General features: G+C 33.8%; 2 protein-coding genes and 1 pseudogene across 2 annotated transcripts; all 3 read left to right on the forward strand.

The window, feature by feature from the left end:
* Nucleotides 1–3,847: 3,847 nt before the first annotated feature.
* On the forward strand, nucleotides 3,848–7,393 carry LOC122588356. The gene is made up of 4 exons (XM_043760463.1): nucleotides 3,848–4,030; nucleotides 4,136–4,516; nucleotides 4,775–4,886; nucleotides 7,314–7,393. Exons 1-4 carry the CDS (start codon nucleotides 3,848–3,850, stop codon nucleotides 7,391–7,393), a joined length of 756 nt encoding a protein of 251 aa, XP_043616398.1.
* Nucleotides 7,394–11,301: 3,908 nt separating this feature from the next.
* On the forward strand, nucleotides 11,302–19,667 carry LOC122586438 (ABC transporter G family member 35-like). The gene is made up of 18 exons (XM_043758428.1): nucleotides 11,302–11,769; nucleotides 12,012–12,221; nucleotides 12,358–12,442; nucleotides 14,635–14,794; nucleotides 14,899–15,029; nucleotides 15,157–15,247; nucleotides 15,329–15,630; nucleotides 15,705–16,303; nucleotides 16,399–16,669; nucleotides 16,752–16,905; nucleotides 16,999–17,216; nucleotides 17,310–17,642; nucleotides 17,713–18,087; nucleotides 18,178–18,311; nucleotides 18,403–18,630; nucleotides 18,740–18,911; nucleotides 19,022–19,276; nucleotides 19,367–19,667. The coding sequence occupies exons 1-18, from the start codon at nucleotides 11,360–11,362 to the stop codon at nucleotides 19,637–19,639; spliced, it is 4,401 nt and encodes a 1,466-aa protein (XP_043614363.1). The 5' UTR covers nucleotides 11,302–11,359; the 3' UTR covers nucleotides 19,640–19,667.
* Nucleotides 19,668–22,166: 2,499 nt separating this feature from the next.
* Nucleotides 22,167–22,301, forward strand: LOC122590324 (annotated as a pseudogene).
* Nucleotides 22,302–22,505: the final 204 nt, after the last annotated feature.

The raw sequence follows: 22,505 nt of genomic DNA on the forward strand, positions 1-22,505 counted from the left end.
GTAAGAAAATATTAATATAGTCCATGTTTATGGGGACTTAATTATGAATTAGAGATGGTGATATATGCAAACCAGCTGGTAACATGTTTAACGTTGTGTCAAAAAAGTCGGTTGGATCAAAATAATATTATAGTAGCCATTATTTCAATTTTTTTTGTTCTAACCTACGATTGGTAAAGATAAATTATAAATAGTAACATTTTAGTGACCGGACGATAGATGCACGCTAGATATCACTATAATTAGCATATACATTATTGTCACTTTCGTTGTGGATCCGAATCTTTAAAATTTGTCAAAGATTCGATATATAATTAAGCAATAAGATTACTACTATCAATCTATTAAATATTATATAAATATAGAAAAATTCGAATGTTCCTGTCTATCTTTTATCAGTTGGATTATATGTGACGTGATGATGTGAGTTTTTTCTGGTTCAATACAAAGGATATACTCATTTGTTGTCTCGATCTTTGTAAACGTCATATTAATTATTTTGTAAAAGAACTCAAAAACTATTTGAAAGTATAAACCACACGTTAATCAGATTTCATTAGAACTATATCCGCACAATACGATAACGATAGTTGTAAAATCAATTGATGTAAAATAATAGTTTAGTTATTTTAAAAGTTAAGGGTCTATAATACAACAAATTTTATTAAGGGTACTTTAAATAAATATAGATGTGATGTTATAATATAGTTTAGAGGTGAGGGACATATTAGTCTATTCAACTATATATCTTTTGTTGAAAGGGGGGAGGAGATTTGTTGGATACTATTTATTATGCATTTCACTATTTATTATGCATTTTATGAAATCTGACTTTTTAAAAATATAAAAATACGCATTTATTTATTAATAATATATAAAAATGTTAATTAAATAGTTGAATTAATTAATGAGCATGCATTAAATATTTTTTAAACTATTTAAGAATTAATGAAATGCCTAATAACAAATGCCCTAGTTATTAATAATAAACTGTAAGGAAGACACTCTGGATTACGCATTCAGGTTAGTTTTGGGTAAAAACATTTCATTCCTTCACGTTAGTTTTTAAGCAATTGACACTTGATTTATATCTCATATTGGCTTCATTGTTAACTTATTGTATAAATCTCCACACACATCGTATAACATTAACAATACAATAGGACGAATACTATACTGTCTTTAATGGTCAGTAGTGTATTACCATTTACCAATGTAATAACCAATATAATGCACCAGACTTCCAACGTATTGGGTTAAAGAAGTCGGCGTATTTGTTGGCGTATTTGCCCAAATTCTTCACCACCGCGATGAAAGAATTGACGTATTGGGTTTTTATTGGTTTTTTGTTTTGTTTTGTGATTGTATCTTAAGGATTTAAAGGTATAGAAAAGCTTTGTTTTTTCTTTTCCATAGATTTGTTGGCATATGATCATACTATTATAAGTCGCATGTCCGGGAATAATTTAAGCCTACGGGGTCACACGAAATGACACGGTAACTCGATAATAACAATTGATAAATTAAAGTAATATATTAATTAGTTTGATCACGAAATAATTAATTAAACATAGTTAAAGGATTAATTATATTTAATTAATTAAAAAGGAGGATTAAAATGTGAAAATTGGAAAGTGGGCTTGGACCTAGGTCCATGACATGGTACGGTTTCATCAAGGCTTTCCATAGCCTTGATGTTGTTTAATTTCCAAGTAATGTTAACCTAAAATTACCCTATAAATACAAGGGTTAATTCAAGGTTTTTCATTCATTCATTCACAAACATATTCTCCTCTCTCTCTCTTCTTTTGTTTCGGCCGAACCCCCTCCCCAAAAGGGTTTTCGGTTTTCGACTTTAGTTTAAGGGTTATTAAACAAAGGGTTGTTTAGGTTCGTGATCGGGGTACTAGCATACATTATTCGGGGTGTCTAGTGTGCGATCGTGGAGGGGTTTTGCTTTAAACCCTAAGCATTAATAATAATCTTATTATTATTATTATTATTTCAATTGGATCTTTGCATATAAGGTACACATCTCGATTCTCTCTTTGTTAATTAATGTGATTGCATATATGTTTCGATTTCTTCCGTTGCGCTTATTCGTGATCTTGTATGTTTATGTGTTAATATTCTAACAGTGGTATCACGAGCCACATATGTGATCTATTAATTACAAAGATCAAAACTTGAAGGGGGGTTTAAGGGTTGGTTGAATTTTAATTAATTAATTAAAGTGGTTGTCTTATTTTAATTAATTATTAATTTTGATTTTAATTAAATAAAAATTAGGGTTTTGTTTAATTAAAAGTTTTAACCTTATTCAATGGAGATTGAAACCCTCAAACAAGTTTTGAATTGTGAATTGATATAAATTATGTGATGAATTGCATGATTATGTGTATCGTTTTATTTATTGTTAAATAAATAGTAAAATCACAAGAAATTCATGCAAAATTTATTGTGATTTTACTGGATATATAAAGAGTTATATTATGCAAAGCATGTTGATCCAATAATTAGGGTTAATTATTAGATAATTATGTGACAATGTGATTTTTGCGTGTAAATTTCCTGATGTGCGATAGTTTACTAGAAAAATCATATAAAATAATCTGTAATGAGTTAGGAGTCGTGCTTTGGACTGTAGAAGCCCAACACATAGGGATACAACTTTGTAGTTTTGGTCGAAAGCTGAATCGGACCAGAAACAGGTGTAAACTGGTCATAAAGATGCTGGAAATTTCCAGACAGCAAGTATATGTGTTTTATTTGCAACTTGTTTTGTTTAAAGGCTTACGCAATCAAGGTAACTTGATGCATGTGGTCCTCTTCTTCGGAAGGGGGAGCCGTGATTGAACTTTTGCATGAACCATAGTGACCATGTTTAGGTGGCACACCTTAACTTGTTATTTGATTAAATAGTTCGGTAATTAGTAAGTTTATTAATTTTTGTATTTTGTTTATAAGTTGTATAAAGGTGATGCAAAAATTGGTTTTTGAAAATAAACTTGACTAAGAACTATCGAAATAGAGATTTCATTAATAAAATTGGAGTCTTGCAACCTTGAGATACACCGGCTCACCCATTTGAACAAACTCCAAGAGAGGTATAAGTCGGAGTGCGCTAGCCTTCTAAAAGGGCGGGTTTTTAAATCGCGTTTATCGCATACCTTTGCCCTTGCGCTTCTTTGTGCGTTCAAATGGAGCTACCGAGCTCTCTTGTGTTGTAAGACTATAAAAATGATTTTATTAAATACTATGTTTCGAAGATTATGCATGAGTCTTCAAAACATAAACTTTTGATTCACATCAAATGCATTACCCATTTAAAGTTAAGTCAATGCCACCCACTTTGCTAAGAACACTTGCCAGTGCTTTTTGCTCTACGTGAGACGTAGGTGAATTGTATCTCTTCAAGGTGGATTACCACTCGTTGGGAGACAGCGGTGGACAATCTACATGTTCTTAATTGGGCGACTTAAAACGAGTTAAGAGGTGAGACCTTAACCCGTGGCATAAGATGGGACAAAACATGTTTACAAAACACTTAATACCCCTTTACAGTGTTATTGTAAGTCCCATAAACCTAGGAGTTGCATGAATGCAATTATCGATTCTCGATTACCTTTTGAATGCCGTCATTTCTAGCAGATCAACTGATGAAATGATTGTATGTCAAGTTGGATCCTAGTCTTAGTGAAAGTAATTTGTTAGATGAATTTAACAAGGGTAAAATTACATTTCTTAAGGATAATTATCGAAATACTGATAATTGAACTTTTTGTCTGTTTTGTAGATGGCAACAATCAATACCACTCAAAACATACATCAATCGACGTTCAGGCTGATGTTGGAAAGGGAAAAGCTTTCTGGACCGAATTTCAATGATTGGTATCGTCAGCTCCGGATTGTTTTGAGAGCTGAGAGAAAGTACCAAGTCCTTGAAGAGCCAAGACCCGTTGCTCCTGCTGCCAATGCTTCTACTGAAGCATTAGCGGAATATGCGGCTGCATATGATAGACATAATGAGGTCGCTTGTCTGATGTTGGGAAGCATGAATGCTGACCTACAAAGGCAATTTGAGCATTCATTTCCGTGTGATATGCTTACTGAACTCAAGTCTATGTTCGAGAAGCAAGCTGGCGTGGAGTTATACGATCTTATCGATGTACTCCATGACTTGCGACATGAACAAGGAACACCGGTGAGCGCTCATATCCTTAAGATGAAAGGATACTTTGAGCAGTTGGAAAGGTTGAAATTTCCTTATGCAAAGCAAGTACAAATTGGTTTGATTCTCAAGTCCTTATCTAAGGATTTTGAAGAATTCGGACGCAATTATACTATGCATAGCATGGATAAAACCGTTCCGAAACTTCTTGCAATGGCTGTTGAATTTGAAAAGAAGTTACCAAAGAAAACTGCTACTCCCAATTGTCTCATGATAAAGGGGGGTAAGGTCCAAAAAGGCAAACAACCGAAGGGAAAGGGCAAGGCTGACGGCAAAGGAAAGCAAGTTGCTGCTCCTAAACCTAAGAAGACCCCTCCGGCGAAGAAGGAACATCCCGCTAAGAACCTACCTTGTTACCATTGTAATGAAGTGGGTCATTGGAAGCGGAATTGTCCCAAGTATCTTGCTGAGTTGAAGAAGAAGCAGCCCGGTACGTCCGGGACTTCAGGTATATTCTTCACCATTGAATTATATTCATTTTCTAAGCGGAATTCATGGGTTTATGACACTGGGTGTGGTACTCATATCTGTAATTCTTTACAGGGGCTTAGAAGAGGAAAGAAACTGAAGCCGGGATCTTTACAACTGTTCGTGGGAAATGGCCTACCTGCAGCTGTGGAAGAGATCGACGATTATCATTTGATTTTACCTAATGGTTTAATAATTGTCTTGAACGATTGTCATTATGCACCTTCTATTACTAGAGGTGTTATTTCAGTTTCTTTGTTGAAAAACAACGGTTACGTTAATGTCTTTAATGATATTGGAATTTTAGTTTCTCGAAATAATGTTCATTATTTTGATGCTATTGCTTGTGATGGTATTTATGAAATTGATATGCGTGGTTGTGATTCAAAGGATAATTCAATGTATCAAGTTAGCAAACGAGTCAAGTCCACTTTGGACTCGACTTATCTTTGGCATTGTCGGTTTGCTTATGTTGGCAAGAAATGCATTGAAAGACTTCAAAGGGACGGTGTCTTGCAATCAAATGATGAATCATTTGAAAAATGCGTGTCTTGTGTTTCTGGCAAAATGACAATGAAACCTTTTCCAAATAAACCGGAAAGGGCTAAAGATCTACTTGGACTAATACATTCGGATGTATGTGGCCCATTTAGACATGTGTCAAGGAAAGGTGCTAGCTATTTCGTCACTTTTACGGATGATTTCAGTCGTTATGGTTATGTTTACTTGATTAAGCATAAACATGAAGTCTTTAAAACATTCAAGGAATTTAAAAGTGAAGTGGAGAATCAACTCAGAAAAACCATCAAGATCCTCCGTTCGGATTGAGGTGGTGAATACTTGAGTCAAGAGTTTAAGGATTATCTTAAAGCTTGTGGAATAGTTCAACAGCTTACTCCTCCATATACTCCTCAACACAATGGTGTTTCGGAGAGGAGGAATCGAACCTTGTTGGAAATGGTTCAATCAATGATAATTTATACGACTCTTCCTTTTTCGTTTTGGGATTATGCCCTTGAGACTGCTGTTCGCATTCTCAATATGGTTCCAACTAAGAAAGTTGACAAGACACCGCATGAATTGTGGCATGGAAGTGCTCCTCAATTGTCTTACTTAAAGGTCTGGGGATGTGAGGCGCTCGTGAAACGAGATATGCCTGACAAGCTTGCACCTAGATCTGTCAAGTGCATCTTTGTAGGACACCCAAAGGAAACGATGGGTTACTACTTCTACTTTCCCACGGAAAACACTGTCAAGGTTCATCGATATGCTGAGTTCTTTGAAAAGAAACTCATATCTCAAGAAGACAGTGGGAGGATTGTTGAACTTGATGAGCATCAAGAAGATGTGTCAACTTCGAAAGATACTAGCAATCTTCAACTTGGGGGGGAAAATGTTCAAAGAGATGAATCTCAAAATGAACTTCAAGTTGAAGATGAAGCGATTCCACTTCGTAAGTCCTCAAGGACTATACGTGCTCGTGAAAGATTAAATCTTATGATTGAGTCTGAACAACACGTGGTAGGAGATTTGAATGAACCTCCTAATTTCAATGCTACATTATCAGATCCGGAATCTGAAAAGTGGCTTGAAGCTGCGAATGTGGAAATGAAATCCATGAAAGACAATCAAGTCTGGAGCTTGGTTGATCTTCCACCAAATGGTAGAACCGTTGGGTGTAAATGGATCTTCAAGAAGAAGACCGACATGGATGGAAATATACACACCTATAAAGCTCGTCTTGTGGCGAAAGGTTATACCCAACTCTTTGGAGTTGATTATGAGGAAACCTTTTCTCCGGTAGCGGACATTAGAGCTATTAGGATCATCTTAGCCATAGCGGCGTATTATGACTTTGAGATATGGCAAATGGATGTCAAAACCGCTTTCTTGAATGGTTTTCTAGACGAGGAAGTGTATATGGACCAACCTGAAGGTTTTGTCGATCCAAAACATCCCAACAAAGTATGCAAGCTTCAAAGGTCCATTTATGGACTAAAGCAAGCATCAAGGAGTTGGAACAAAAGGTTTGATGAAGAGATCAAAAAGTTTGATTTTGTTCAGAATCCCGATGAGCCATGTGTATATCGCAGAGCTAGTAGGAGTAATGTTACTTTCCTTGTCTTGTATGTCGATGACATATTGATAATAGGAAATCACATTCCAATGTTGAAAGACGTTAAATCTTATCTTGGAAAGTGTTTTGCTATGAAAGACTTGGGTGAAACAACATTCATACTTGGAATCAAAATCTATAGAGATAGAAGTAAACGGTTGATCGGATTAAGTCAAAGTGCGTATATAGATAAAATCTTGAAGCGATTCAGGATGGAAAATTCTAAGCGCGGGAACTTGCCTATGCAAGAAGGACTTAATTTATCCAACAAGAATGGTGCTTCTACACCTGAAGAGGTGGAGCGTATGAAGAGAGTTCCTTATGCTTCGGTGGTGGGTTCTATCATGTATGCGGTTAGATGCACTAGACCTGACATTGCGTTCGCGCAAAATATTGTAAGCCGATATCAGCAAAATCCCGGAGAGGATCATTGGACTGCTGTGAAAAACATTCTTAAGTACATGCGTGCTACTAAAGAATTGTTTTTGGTGTATGGAGGAAATCCGGATTATGAGCTTATAGTCACTGGATACTGTGATGCTGGATTTCAGACTGATAAGGATGATACCAAGTCTTAGTCAGGGTATGTCTTCATTTTAAATGGAGGAGCAGTAAATTGGAAGAGCAAGCAGCAATCTACCGTTGCTATGTCTGCTACAGAGTCTGAGTATATAGTTGCTTCGGATGCAGCAATGGAAGCTGTCTGGATCAGAAAGTTTATTTCTGGGCTTGATGTGATGCCATCAAATAATACACCTATGGATCTGTACTGTGATAATTCTGGAGCAATTGTCATTGCCAATGAACCTGGGGTTCAAAAGGGTGCCAGACATTACCAAAGAAGATATCACTATGTTCGAGAGCAAATCGAATCACGTGAAATCAATTTACTCAAAGTTCTCATAGATAATAACTTGGCGGATCCTTTTACAAAGGCATTGAAAGCTCAACAAGCATGCAGAAGGCTTAGGTCTTAGATATTGCTAAGTTATTTCATGTAAATGTGTGATTAGTATTTGGATAATGGGATGTTAAACAATTGTTATTTTCAATAAATGAATTTTTTATACGCGGTATAAGTGGTTTCATTTTTATAATAATTGTATCCTATATTTGCATGTTTAAATCCATGAATATTAGTTGAATATTCAAAATGTCTATTGTCGATTAATTATATGGGAATATGATTAAAGTAAGACAATTGTGAGAGATTGGTGAAAATATTTAAGGGAATATTTTGAAGATGGTGGATCGTACCAAACTCACATGATATTCAAAAGGTGAATATTAGACTTACCCCACAGAACGAATTATCATTTTATGGATCGGCGTCATTAAATGAAATTCGTGAAATGGTTACTTTATTTATCCTTTGACTTGAGATACAAGTGAGTTATGCATGTGTGGATTGCATTTCTTGATATAGTTCCTAACTGTCCTGAACAAGGCAGTAATAAAGGGCTATTTTCAGAAATGTTAAGAAACGACATGGCCAGACACTTGTAGTCAATACAGGATTTGTTCTTTCAATTTGCAACTGAAGTATGATACCAATTGGGCCCTTCATTAATTAATTAAGATGTTTGTATGGCCGTACCCAAATGAACTCAAGAGGATTCTTGACTAATTTGGTAATCTTGATTAATTGTAGAAATGAGAAACATAATCGTTAAATTATGAAATGACATTGATCCATATTCATAATTGACAAGGGTATCTGAACAAAGGGATATTAAAGACTAAATCATTTCAACTTGGCAATTTAAGAATCTATTCTCAAATATTTTCGGGAGCATTGGAGTGTTGCTAGACGCCAACCAATGTTATTGCGTTTATAATAACATGCTCAAGTGGGAGCTATTGGCATATGATCATACTATTATAAGTCTCATGTCCGGGAATAATTTAAGCCTACGGGGTCACACGAAATGACACGGTAACTCGATAATAACAATTGATATATTAAAGTAATATATTAATTAGTTTGATCACGAAATAATTAATTAAACATAGTTAAAGGATTAATTATATTTAATTAATTAAAAAGGAGGATTAAAATGTGAAAATCGGAAAGTGGGCTTGGATCTAGGTCCATGACATGAGACGGTTTCATCAAGGCTTTCCATAGCCTTGATGTTGCTTAATTTCCAAGTAATGTTAACCTAAAATTACCCTATAAATACAAGGGTTAATTCAAGGTTTTTCATTCATTCATTCACAAACAAATTCTCCTCTCTCTCTCTTCTCTTGTTTCGGCCGAACCCCCTCCCCAAAACGGTTTTCGGTTTTCGACTTTAGTTTAAGGGTTATTAAACAAAGGGTTGTTTAGGTTCGTGATCGGGGTACTAGCATACATTATTCGGGGTGTCTAGTGTGCGATCGTGGAGGGGTTTTGCTTTAAACCTAAGCATTAATAATAATCTTATTATTATTATTATTTCAATTGGATCTTTGCATATAAGGTACACATCTCGATTCTCTCTTTGTTAATTAATGTGATTGCATATATGTTTCGATTTCTTCCGTTGCGTTTATTCGTGATCTTGTATGTTTATGTGTTAATATTCTAACAAGATTTACAGAGTAAAGTGTTACACAAAGAAGGAAGAAGACGATAGATGGAACCTAAAACATTTATATAAATTAATTCAATTTACCCTGGCCCTGAGGTTTTGATAAGGTTTTAATTTGTATACGTAAGTTTTTAAACAGATTAAGTTTAAGTTACAAATTCTTTTTAAAGTAATTATGTTATTTATATATATTATTTTATTTTATGTAATGTTGCTTTAAGTATGTATATTAATAATAAATGATGATGTGATATTAATAAAATGAGATTTTAATGTGAGGATTAATAATAAAAATAATTTAGTGTGATATATCAGTGTATTGTTGTTGGTATTAATTAATGGGTTGAGTCTTAATGGATTGGGTTAAAGATGTTGTAAATGCATATTGTAGATGAGTATATGTCATTCCTCCTGAAGAAAAGGACAGTCGTAGTGTTAGGTTGATGAAAACAGTCGAAGACACAAGACGAACAAAATTTAATTTTTTATTATATCATTGTCAGCAGGATAGCTTTATTGAAGTTTAATATACAAAGAATATAACGATACAAGGAATATTATAATACAAGGGATAATGCATGTGGCCGGATTGGCGTCTCATGTGTTCGAAACAACAAACTGAGTACAACGATAACTTACAAAGACAAATAATAATAATAATAATAATAATAATAATAATAATAATAATAATAATAATAATAATAATAATAATAATAATAATAATAATAATAATAATACATATATTATCGGCGAGTTGTGCTGCTAATTCCGTATCCAGCAAACTGCAATTCCATTTTGTGAATGAAAAATAACCCATAATAATTACTCGTAATTAAAGTAGAAACACATTGCAATAGCAACATTTTGATAAATATAGTACGACACTTATGGAAGTAATATGTGGAAATGAAAAACAAGCGAAATTCATCGGTTAATGTAAACTTGGTTAATTGTTAATCAAAGGTTCAAAACCTTTTTTTTTATATAAATTCCCAACAAAATTTACAAAAGTATATATATATTTCATATAAGTTTTAATATACCGATTTGGCGAACGAAACTCGGAGATGGAGCTACGTAAAGAGTATATGAAGACGTAAGAAACTTGTGGCGTAATTAATGTTACACCGAATTGAAGTGACATGATTTAACGGTTCAAATGACCATATACCATTATATTTTTGTATTTAGCGCTACAAATTGATTTGACCAACCTGCTCATAGCAAAAACTTGGCTCAGACATTGTTGTTATGCATAGTATGGCCTCATACCTCTTGTATTTCCCAAGTTATAAATCTCCCTTTGGATCACCGCATTATTTCTCAATTTCTTCCATTATTTCCTTTATTTATTATTCAAGCCGGCCAGTTGATGTTTTCACATACCACTAATTTCAGGCATCGCCGCTAGCTTTGGCAATAATATTAGGTCACGTTTGGTTCACGGAATTTGATTGAATTTTGATTAAATTGGAATTGAAATCCATTCGTGCGTTTGGTTGATCAAAAAAAGAAAATTTCATTCCGTAAGAATGTACAAATTCCATCATTTTTTATTCCTTTAATTCTAATTCATTTATAAGATTTCATTCCGTCCAAAAACATTCTGTGAACCTATTCATCCATGTATAACAACACATGCGCCTATTCATCCGGCCATGATTCATAATGAAACTCCTGTATATATATATATATATATAATTAAGTTGAATAGTTTGAAATAACTTGAAATATTTTTACTATAGTATCAGTAATTAAGTTCGGATATAAAGCAAAATTTTGAATTACACATAATTATTATAGGTCCATCAAAAAGCAACAATACCACAAAGAAAAACGAATAAACGACAAAAAAAGAAATCGTTAAATAGCCAACTTAACATATATACACGTACTGCAAACGCCAACAACTACGACAGTCAGACCTAGCTTTGTTGGTTCAGAAAGTGAAAGATTATTGAGTGATAATTAATGGAGGAAGAGAAATCAGAAGGAAACAATAATAATAATAATAATAATAATAATATTATCAGAAGCATCAGTAGAAGTTTGAGCAGGGCAGCTGAAGATCTTCTGTCCATCGGCAGTAGTCGCAGCCATCATGATCGGAGCAGCCCTCACGCCCTCGCAGACGAAGAAGCCTTACGATGGGCGGCTTTGGAGAAGCTGCCCACTTATAACCGTATACGAACCACCATCTTCAAGTCTTATGATATTCTAACTGATCATGACCTCCAAACACCATCTACTGATGATAAGTTGTTCTTGGATGTCCGACAACTCGACTCAAAAGCTCATCAGCGCTTCATTGATAACATCTTTAAGCATGCTGAAGAAGATAACGGAAGATTCTTGAGAAAGTTCAGAGATCGCATTGATAAGTACTACTACTACTAATTAATTAATTAGCCCTCCGGCCACTCGAAAATATAATGAATCTTGTTTAATTTTTTTTAATATATATTGTTCAATTTACATACATATGATCTAATTTTGCTAGCTATAACTTTTAGAACTATGATTAATAAAGAAACACACAATTTAAGTATAATAAATAATTAACGTGTATTTAATTTCTATATAACCACGTACATTGTTTTGTATATATTATTATTTGGATCAGGGTTGGCCTGTCCCTTCCAACGGTAGAAGTTCGATACAAAAACTTAACAATAGAAGCAGATTGCTACATCGGTGATAGAGCCCTCCCGTCGCTTCTGAACGCGACTCGAAATTCTATCGAAACACTTCTTGGTTGTATTGGAATCAACTTATCTAAGAAAACCAGACTCACTATTCTTAAACATGTATCTGGGATCATCAAACCTTCCAGGTACTATACGTATCATCATAATTACGAATATAGTGTGCCTTTTCATTCCAACCTTACAAACATAACTTACACAAATTAAAGGATTTTTTATTTAAAAAATAAATAAATAAATCTGTAATATACTCGTATGTTACAGAATGGCACTGCTCTTGGGTCCGCCATCTTCTGGGAAGACAACTCTTCTGCTAGCTTTGGCGGGAAAGCTCGACTCCAGCTTAAAGGTCATTTTTTACTCTATATATTATAAAAACGGCTTCCTTTTTTTTTCTTCCCTACAGATAATAAATATAAAAATTATGCTAGCTAGCTAGCTAGGTTCTTCTATAATATATCACTGTATACATTTTATTTGGAAGACAAAAGTGATATTTTTTCCGTCCCAATTTAAGTTTACAATTTTGATTTTTAAAATCTTTCTTTTATAGTTTTGACCATAAATATTTTTGTTTGTGTTATATAAAACTTGATATATAACATATGAATTAATTGAGTTATATATGTATTTTTCATGGATATGATTTTCATCCAGTGTCATGTAACACAAGTAAAGATATTTGCATTCAAAATTTTTAAAAGATGGCTTTGAAAATTAAAATTTGACATTTAAATTAGGATATCATAAAGGGAATATACAACAACCTAACATAACCAATCCTAATATTAACGATGTATGGATGGGATATGATGTTCACACTTTTGCCTACACATATGCTACAATAATATATTAGATTCTAGGCAGTTCAAAATAACTACATTTATGTATAATTATATTTTCGGTCTATCAACTCATCGAACTAGTAAGTTAACACATAAACTTCTTAAACTTATCTTGTATTACATTTGAATAATGAAATCTTAATAATTTTTCAATGCCATCATCAAAATAATAAAAAACTGACAAAGGAAATGAGAAATAAGATAATTTAATAACTTAATTTTCATGGCCCTATTTACACTTTTAGTCACACAATCAATGTGGGACTCTTACAAAAGTTGTTTGTTTTTCTTTCTATATATACGTCAACGAAAAAATTAAACTATTGCTAAACGAATCTCATAAAATTTTATTCACGGTGCGATTTTAATATAAAAACGTACAACTTTTTTATGCACGTTAAGTGAAGCTTTTATAGGTTTATTTAACATTTTCCTTATGTTAATGGAATTGAATGTGATTTAATTTTCTTGTCAAAATAAGTATAGCATATCTATTAAGAAAGTGAACTTAGATGAATTGGTTGAGACATAAAATTGTATTTTGAAAAGTACTTGTTTAAACCATGCAACAACTCATACTCTTTTTTTTTTCTTTGCTTTTTAAAGTCACACACGTACCGGGACCTCTTTTTTGTGGAGTGTATTTCATAGAAAACATATTGTAACATTTTTGTCTTTTTTATAACTTTTGTACCATTTATGTTTTTCTACATTTTTGTTTTCAATATACCTATTTGAATTTTTTTGATATTTTTTCTTTTTTGAATTTTTTTCCCCTCGTGTTGGTTTTTGGGGTTCAGGTTTGAACAACTACAACTTTTTTTTAAAAAACATGTAATAGTTTTTGTTTACTTTTTGGTTTCTTTGACGTTGTTTTCTTTAATGTTCTTTTTTTTGGTATTTTTTTGGTATTCTAACATTTTTGTTTTTTATGATGTTATTGTTTTTTTTATATACGATATGATATATGATTTAGCTATTTTTTTGGTAAAATTTTGTTTTGTGTATATCTTATCTGGTTTTCTTTTACTCCGTAATTACCTTTGTTAATTTTTTTTGTTTTCTTTTTACCATCGCGTTTCTTTGTTCAAAATTTGTTCCTTCGTGAGTTTTTCACTTTTTTGGGTAACATAAACATGATGTTGTCATTGCGGCATTGTCCTTAAAAAGAAAAAGCAGATAACGTTTGAGGCGTGACAACTCTATGTTTTCTACCGGTTGTTTTATTTTGAAACAAATGAATACTACATGGGTCAAACCACCTAGTTATATACTGTATATAGTAATAGCCCATGACAATTCTATGTGATCAAGATGACACGGTTAGAAATTAATACTGTATATTGTATTAACATGTACTAAATTTTTGTCTCGTGTATTTTGATACATAGTTATGTTAAAATAACATCAATAAAGCATCTAAATTATGTAAAGATAAAGTATTGCTACATCCACACATAATCCATCCATGATTTATCCTCGTAATTTTATCCGCCGTGAAACTTGAACTCGCAACCTTATAGTTGATAAGTCATTATAATACATATCACTAGGAGAGTAGGAGGTAGTTAATTAAATGATCGAACTACAAAACAATTAGAAGCTATCTAGCTAGCCTTGAATGTCAGAAAATCACATTAATTCATCATGATTTAAACTAGAGTACGTAACGTACACATGAAATTAAACACTGCAGGTAGAAGGTGAGATTACTTACAACGGCCACAAGCTAAATGAGTTTGTACCTAGAAAAACATCGGCCTATATCAGCCAGCACGATGTTCATGCTGGAGAAATGACGGTCAAGGAAACCTTAGATTTCTCAGCAAGATGCCAAGGAACTGGGTCAAGATTAGGTAGTTACTGTTTTATTATTATACGAGTACTATATATAAATATTATGTACCAAATCTTAATACAACCAGATGTGAGGTTAATTTAATCATGTAATGAAATATAGAAATGCTGGAAGAGCTCGCAAGACGAGAGAAACAACTTGGGATTTTCCCTGAAGCTGAAGTTGACCTTTTCATGAAGGGGACTGCCATAGAAGGAGATGCCAGCAGTTTGATTACTTACTACACTCTTAAGGTACGTTTTTATTGTTTTTCTCAAATTATACCATTCCTTCATATATAGTCCTATATAAGTTGCTGTTTCTGAACTTGACAAATTACTAATCAAAAAAATTCCAATGTTTGTTTACTGATCAATGTAGCTTTTGGGCTTGGATATCTGCCGTGACACAATAGTTGGTGATGTAATGAGACAAGGAATCTCCGGTGGACAAAAGAAGCGATTAACTACAGGTTAGATCTGCTGCTTGTTTACCACTGTTTGGTTGTTTATATGTTTCCTAAAATTTTGCCTTGTCAATAAAACCAAAACAGGGGAGATGCTTGTTGGGCCAGCAAAAACTTTGTTTATGGATGAGATATCTACGGGTCTAGATAGCTCCACTACATTTCAAATAGTGAAGTGCCTGCAACAAGTTGCACACCTCACTGACTCAACAATCTTGATGTCCCTGTTGCAACCTGCCCCGGAGACTTTTGATCTTTTTGATGACATCATACTACTATCAGAGGGTCAAATCGTGTATCATGGACCACGAGAGAATGTGGTTGAGTTCTTTGAGCGTTGTGGATTCAGGTGTCCCGAAAGAAAAGGAACTTCTGACTTCTTGCAAGAGGTACAAAGTAACTAACATTGATTAATTAATCCAGTATATGCAAGCTTACCAATTATTTTGGTCTTTCTTGGCAGGTTACATCTCGGAAGGATCAAGAGCAATACTGGCATAATAGAAGAGAACCATACAGATATATCCCAGTTTCTGAATTCGTTCAGCTATTTAAGCAATTCCATGTGGGCGAAAGGCTAGAGAACGAGCTTTCAATCCCTTATGACAAGGACCAAAGCCACAAAGCAGCTCTAGTTTTCAAGAAATACTTGGTCTCCAAAAGGGACCTGCTCAAGGCCTCGTGGGATAAGGAATGGCTATTGATAAAGAGAAACAGTTTCATTTACATTTTCAAGACTGTTCAGTTCATCATCTTAGCTTCCACACTGATGACAGTGTTTTTTAGGACTAGAATGCACACGAGGAATGAACAAGACGGTTCAATGTATAATGGAGCAATTGTATTCAGCGTACTCCTTAACATGTTTAACGGTCTAGCTGAAATTTCCCTTACGGTAATGAGGCTTCCTGTAATCTTCAAGCAAAGAGACCTTCTGTTCCACCCACCATGGGCTTACACTTTTCCAACCTTCCTGCTTCGTATACCAATAAGTTTGATAGAGACTACCGCTTGGATGTCTATAGTATATTATGGTATAGGCCTTGCACCACAAGCGAGCAGGTTGGAGTTTAGCTATTACATATTCTATATAATATAATACTCAATTTTGTGAGGCTATTTACTAACAAAAAGAATCATCTCATTATTGTTTATAGATTCTTCAAGCACTTCCTGCTGGTTTTTGTAGTTCAGAATGCCGGAGGGGCATATTTTAGGGTTATCGCAGGAGTATGTAGGACAATGAACATTGCAAACACAGGTGGAACCCTTGCGCTTTTCATCATATTTCTTATGGGCGGTTTCGTTCTACCACGAACTCAAATTCCTAGTGCGTGGGAGTGGGGTTATTGGATATCACCATTGTCATATGGCTATAAAGCCTTCTCAGTAAATGAGTTTTTGGCGCCTAGGTGGATGAACAAAATGGTAAGCGATTAGTTTAATTCTTTTAAGTTAGACCAGCACAAAAAAGGTACAATGATAACGAAATGTGTTTTGATGCTCACAGAGTTCAAATAATGTAACTAGATTGGGCGAAACAATATTAGATAGCATGGATATTCCAACCGAAGAAAGATGGTTCTGGATTGGTACTGCAGCTCTTGTAGGTTTTATCGCTCTTTTCAACATCCTTTTCACTTTCGCTCTCATGTTTTTAGACGGTATGTTTCGTGGTTCACTCTTAAATACTTTTTCTCAAGTAACTTAGTGGTAGCTAACCTTAATTCATAAATTCCAATCTAACCGGTCATTAGCCCCTGGGAAACCACAAGCAATCATCTCCAAAGAAGCAGCCACAGAGATGGAAAATACTAACCAAAACACAAGACTCGAAGAAATTGCACCTAAAAAAGATACAAGTCCTCGGTCAGACACTTGTAATGTTAACGCTCCTAAGAAGGGAATGATTCTTCCGTTTACTCCACTCGCCATGTCATTTGACAGCATGAATTATTTTGTTGATATGCCCCACGTAAGTTCTTTTCTTCTTTACCTAGATTTTTTCTCATATTCAATTCTTAATTAGATTGTTCATTTAGAAATCCAATGATTATTGACTAATCAGGAAATGCGAGAACAAGGAGTGACAGAAAATAGGTTGCAGTTACTTTGTGAAGTGACCGGTGCTTTCAGGCCTGGAGTCCTGACTGCATTGATGGGAGTAAGTGGAGCTGGTAAAACGACACTGTTGGATGTTTTAGCAGGGCGAAAAACTAGTGGTTATGTTGAAGGGGAAATTAGGATATCAGGATTCCCGAAAAAACAAGAAACTTTTGCAAGAATTTCAGGGTACTGTGAGCAAACTGATATTCACTCTGCTTGTATCACGGTCAATGAGTCTTTGATTTACTCGGCTTTCCTTCGCCTCCCAAAAGAAGTCCGAGCTCAAGATAAAATGGTAAGAACGATTTTGTTTGGCTAGACACCGAGAAACTAAGACGTCCTAATTTGTTATATTTATGTTTCAGATTTTTGTACGTGAAGTAATGGAGCTTGTTGAGCTAGACGACCTAGCAAATGCAATAGTAGGACTTTCAGGAGTTAGTGGCTTGTCAACAGAACAAAGAAAGAGGCTAACAATTGCTGTGGAACTTGTTGCAAATCCATCCATCATTTTCATGGATGAACCGACTTCTGGGCTTGATGCCAGAGCAGCAGCCATTGTCATGAGGACCGTAAGAAACACTGTTGACACAGGGAGAACAGTTGTTTGCACCATCCATCAACCCAGCATTGATATCTTTGAATCCTTTGATGAGTTATTGCTGCTGAAAAGAGGCGGAGAAGTGATCTATGCAGGGCCACTCGGAAGGAATTCTAGACACATTATTGACTATTTTGAGGTATTATTCACATCCATACATTACAAACTGTATATACAAATGGACAAATTTGATTAAATATCCATAACCCATTTATTCTCCAAAAATTAGAAAATTCCTGGGGTTCCAAAGATTCCAGAAAAGTACAATCCAGCAACATGGATGTTGGAAGTCAGTTCAGCTGCTGTAGAGAGCCGACTTGGTATCAATTTTGCTGAGCACTTCAAATCATCAGCACTATATCAGTAAGTTTTTTTTAACTCAAAATGATTATAAAGTAGCACAAAATCATTTAGTGCAAGTTATATGCAATGTTGTTATATGTATGGACCACAGAAGAAACAAGGAGTTAGTAAAGGAATTAAGCACACCGCCTCCGGGGATGACAGATCTTCATTTTGGAACACAATATTCTCAATCTTCATGGGGACAATTCAAGTCTTGTATATGGAAGATGTGGTGGAGTTATTGGAGAAATCCTGATTATAACCTTGTCCGCAACATCTTCACGTTGACTGCAGCACTCATGATTGGGATAACATTTCGAAATATTGGAGAAAAAAGGTCACCCAAAAACATTTAATTAAAAAGCTTAAGTAATTATATACTATGATGATGATTTATAAACTCAATCTTTTCCTAATTCTGTTTTATTTTTTTTAAATATTTTTAGGGAGAGTAGCATCAATGTGAATACAATCATTGGAGCTTTATATTCTGGAGTATTCTTTGTTGGTATGAACAACTGCCAGACGGCGCAACCTGTGGTCGCTGCAGAGAGAGCTGTATTCTATCGAGAAAGAGCCGCTGGAATGTACTCAACATTACCCTATGCCTTGTCACAGGTGAGATTTTGATTGATTGAGAATATTAGAAATTGTTTATATATAGATATCCACGGTTATAATAAGCGCTTTAATTTAACAAATGGGGATTGATTGATGGGTTGATTCAGGTGTTTGTAGAAATACCATATGTATTTGTTCAAGCTACATATTTTAGTCTGATAGTGTACGCCATGGTGTCATTCGAATGGACAGCAACCAAATTTATCTGGTTCTTTTTCATCAACTTCTGTTCATTCCTCTATTTCACCTATTACGGATTGATGACTGTCGCCGTCACACCAAACGATCAAGTAGCAGCCGTGCTAGCTGTTCTCTTCTACGGACTCTTCAATTTCTTTTCGGGCTTTTTCATCCCTAGACCTGTAAGTCCTTAATTGTTAGTACTACTCAAATCTTTATCGCTTCATTTAGATCTTCATCAATTAAATTAGAACGTTTAAAAATAATTTCAGAGAATTCCAAAGTGGTGGGTATGGTACTACTGGATATGCCCAATAGCCTGGAGTGTTTACGGGTTCATTGTTTCGCAATACCATGATGTTGAGGACACAATCACGGTTCCTGGGATGTCATATAACCCGGCTATGAATGTTTATATCAAAGATCATTATGGTTTTAAATTAGATTTCATGGGTCCAGTTGCCACGGTGCTAATTAGTTTTTGTGTATTATTTGCTTTCATTTATGCCTTCTGCTTAAGAACTCTAAATTTCCAAGTCAGATGAACACTCATCACAACTTGAAACTTGTTAATTTTTGTTCGAATTTTGTATTACAAAATCTAAAAGTTGTGTATTGGGATTCAATGTATTACTATTAGAATATTGCAATCTCATATTTTATGTATCAATGTTTGCATCATGTGTGATCTGCAATTATATATACAAGAGGGGATACAGAAGAAAATAGAATAAAAATTATAGTATTAATCTGAAAACATAATCTGTTACCACCATCCAATAATTAAATAAGAGTATAACTAAGCCATATCTCCACCATCCACAATTACACATAGCTATATGATATTAGGTAAACCATACAAGTAAAAAAAATGAAATACAAGTAAATTCACGGTACGCTAATGTCAAAAACGAAAAAAGTAATGGCATGAAGGCTGAAGCAAAGCAAAATAATAGACATAATAACTATACATAACATAATAACATCTACCAATAAACTAAAATAACATCTACCAATAAACTAAAACAGGATTGTAGCCTTCTATTTAACGACATGTGACATTGTCTTGGAACGACAAGTGTCCTTTTAGTCAAATAAATTAAATTAGAATTATAAATAATTCAATGTTTTCTTATTATTATCTAATTATAATTATAGCCGAAGGTATATTTGTTTACAATCAGATTTATAGTTATCTAAACATATCTATTAAATTTTGTATCAGTATATTGATATTGATATATATTAAATATATAAAGAAACATTGAATTATAATAGGGTTGAGATTTTCTTGAAACGACACGTGGCGTAATCTTTGATCGACATGTGTCTTTTTATTTTATTTATTTTATTAAATTAGCTTTTTTAATTGTATATAGATACAATTTTCTTATTAGGCTTTGAATTAAACTCTAACTTTTGACTTATAGATTCAAAACACATTATAATCTTATTTGATTGATTGTTTTTTCATATAAAATTGTCTCTTTTTCTTTCTCAATTCTATAACTCCTATTATTATTATATTACTTATAATAATAAGTTATTAACATGAAAAACTTCAAAAAAATTGAGTTTACGATCCGATATCACAAGGTTATTTGCTGTCATCCACTATGCTTACAAGTTCCGATTTTGATGTGATTGTAAAAATTTGAGGTAAATCCAAACTCTAATTAAACATATATTATATTTATCATTACTGTCTATTATAATTTAGCTTTGATAATTAGTTTACTTTAACCACAGTTTATTTCATATTCACAAGTCATGTATGTGCCATATTCAAATTTATTTACGGTACAATTTATATAGTTATTGTACATCGTACGGGTATTAGAATTAGTACTAACATATATTTAGATTGGGAGAAGTTAAGATGGGTTGTTTCACAGCCAACTTTGGTTGGGCTGGATGCCTGGATATACTGTACCGAAATACCCACAAACAATTATGGAGGGCTGAGTAGGGGAAGGCCCAAAACCTTTGGTTGTTTTTCTTTCTTTTCTTCACAAGTATACAAATGCATCCGGCTCCACTTTCAGTTCAAGGGTGTTTAATTATTTAAATTATTTTAGTTTATGTATAATCATATTGGAATATAGAATGTAGTATTTGGTTTGGTGAAAGTCTCTTTGCTACCGGATCAAACGAGATTAAGCAACTAATGTATAAGTGCGGAAATTCTTATACAAAAGCAATCAACAACATGAAAACAAATATGAATAAGAACCGTATATTACTTCAGTAAATGCAATTACAAGTAAGATACCAAGTTCGGAATATGAAATTATGAAAATAAAACGACTGGAAGATTCATGAGTTGCAACTCAAACTCTCTCCTTCTCTCTACCTTTTGAAACCTAAACCTTACATCTATATATATAGGCTTAAACATGGACCGGACCTGGCCAACGTCAGATCAGTCGACCTCGTGTAGGTTGAGCTCGACCAAGTCAACACAAGTTTGACCGGGTCAACACAAGTTTGACTGACATGAGTTCAACTTATTACATGCAAAAACTTAACGTTCATTATAAGTACATACTCAAGATAAACTTCTATAATGATGTTGTCACCCAGAAATGCATGGCTTATGTTGTACTATAATATACAAACTAATTATCAGCTTATAGTACTTACTTTTTATAAATTTTTTTTTTAGAACGTACATATTTACAATTTTCTAGAGTGACAGGAACGGACATTGAATTTTTGAAAAATCATAATTTTTAAAAATTCACTAGGTCGTAACTTTTTCTCGGCCTCGATCTCGGATGGGGTTTTGCTCGGTCACGACCGGGTCTAGAGCTCAGCAGCCTCCCTACCCCTTAATCTCTTATGAAATTTCACTATGGTGTTGAAAAGATTAACTTTTAAATATAAATTGATCGATATATCCCTGCAAGTTACAGCTTAAATATTTACGTTTCTTCGTATTGGAAGTACAACATTTTGTTTGCTTCTTCCCAAATGATATTATAGATAGGCACATTGGGTCCGTATAAGTTCATTATATCGAAATAGTGTAGTTTTTTTTTATGAAAAATGATTTATTCTTTATCGGTGCAACTACTTATTTGGACGAGGTCTACAGACTATCAAGAAGGTCCCTAGCCTAGATTGGTAATCTCCATTGCACATATCGGAGAGGTGCTTGTCTAAGGTCGGTCCAAGTTGGTCGAACCTATACTTGTGTAATTAAATGAGAAATGAAAACTATCAAAATGTCAAAAAAAAAAAAAACTCTTAAAAACCGTTAAAATAACCAATAAAATCTTTAATTAAAATGCTGAAAACCGTAACTATCTAGTTATTATCGTTACTTAAAGGCTAGTGATAAAAAAAAAGTATGTTACGGTTTACTTTGAATCTTAATTTCGTCATTGATATCATATTAACATAATTGAG

Source organism: Erigeron canadensis, chromosome 2 (assembly GCF_010389155.1).
Source record: "Erigeron canadensis isolate Cc75 chromosome 2, C_canadensis_v1, whole genome shotgun sequence".
Taxonomy (NCBI): domain Eukaryota; kingdom Viridiplantae; phylum Streptophyta; class Magnoliopsida; order Asterales; family Asteraceae; genus Erigeron; species Erigeron canadensis.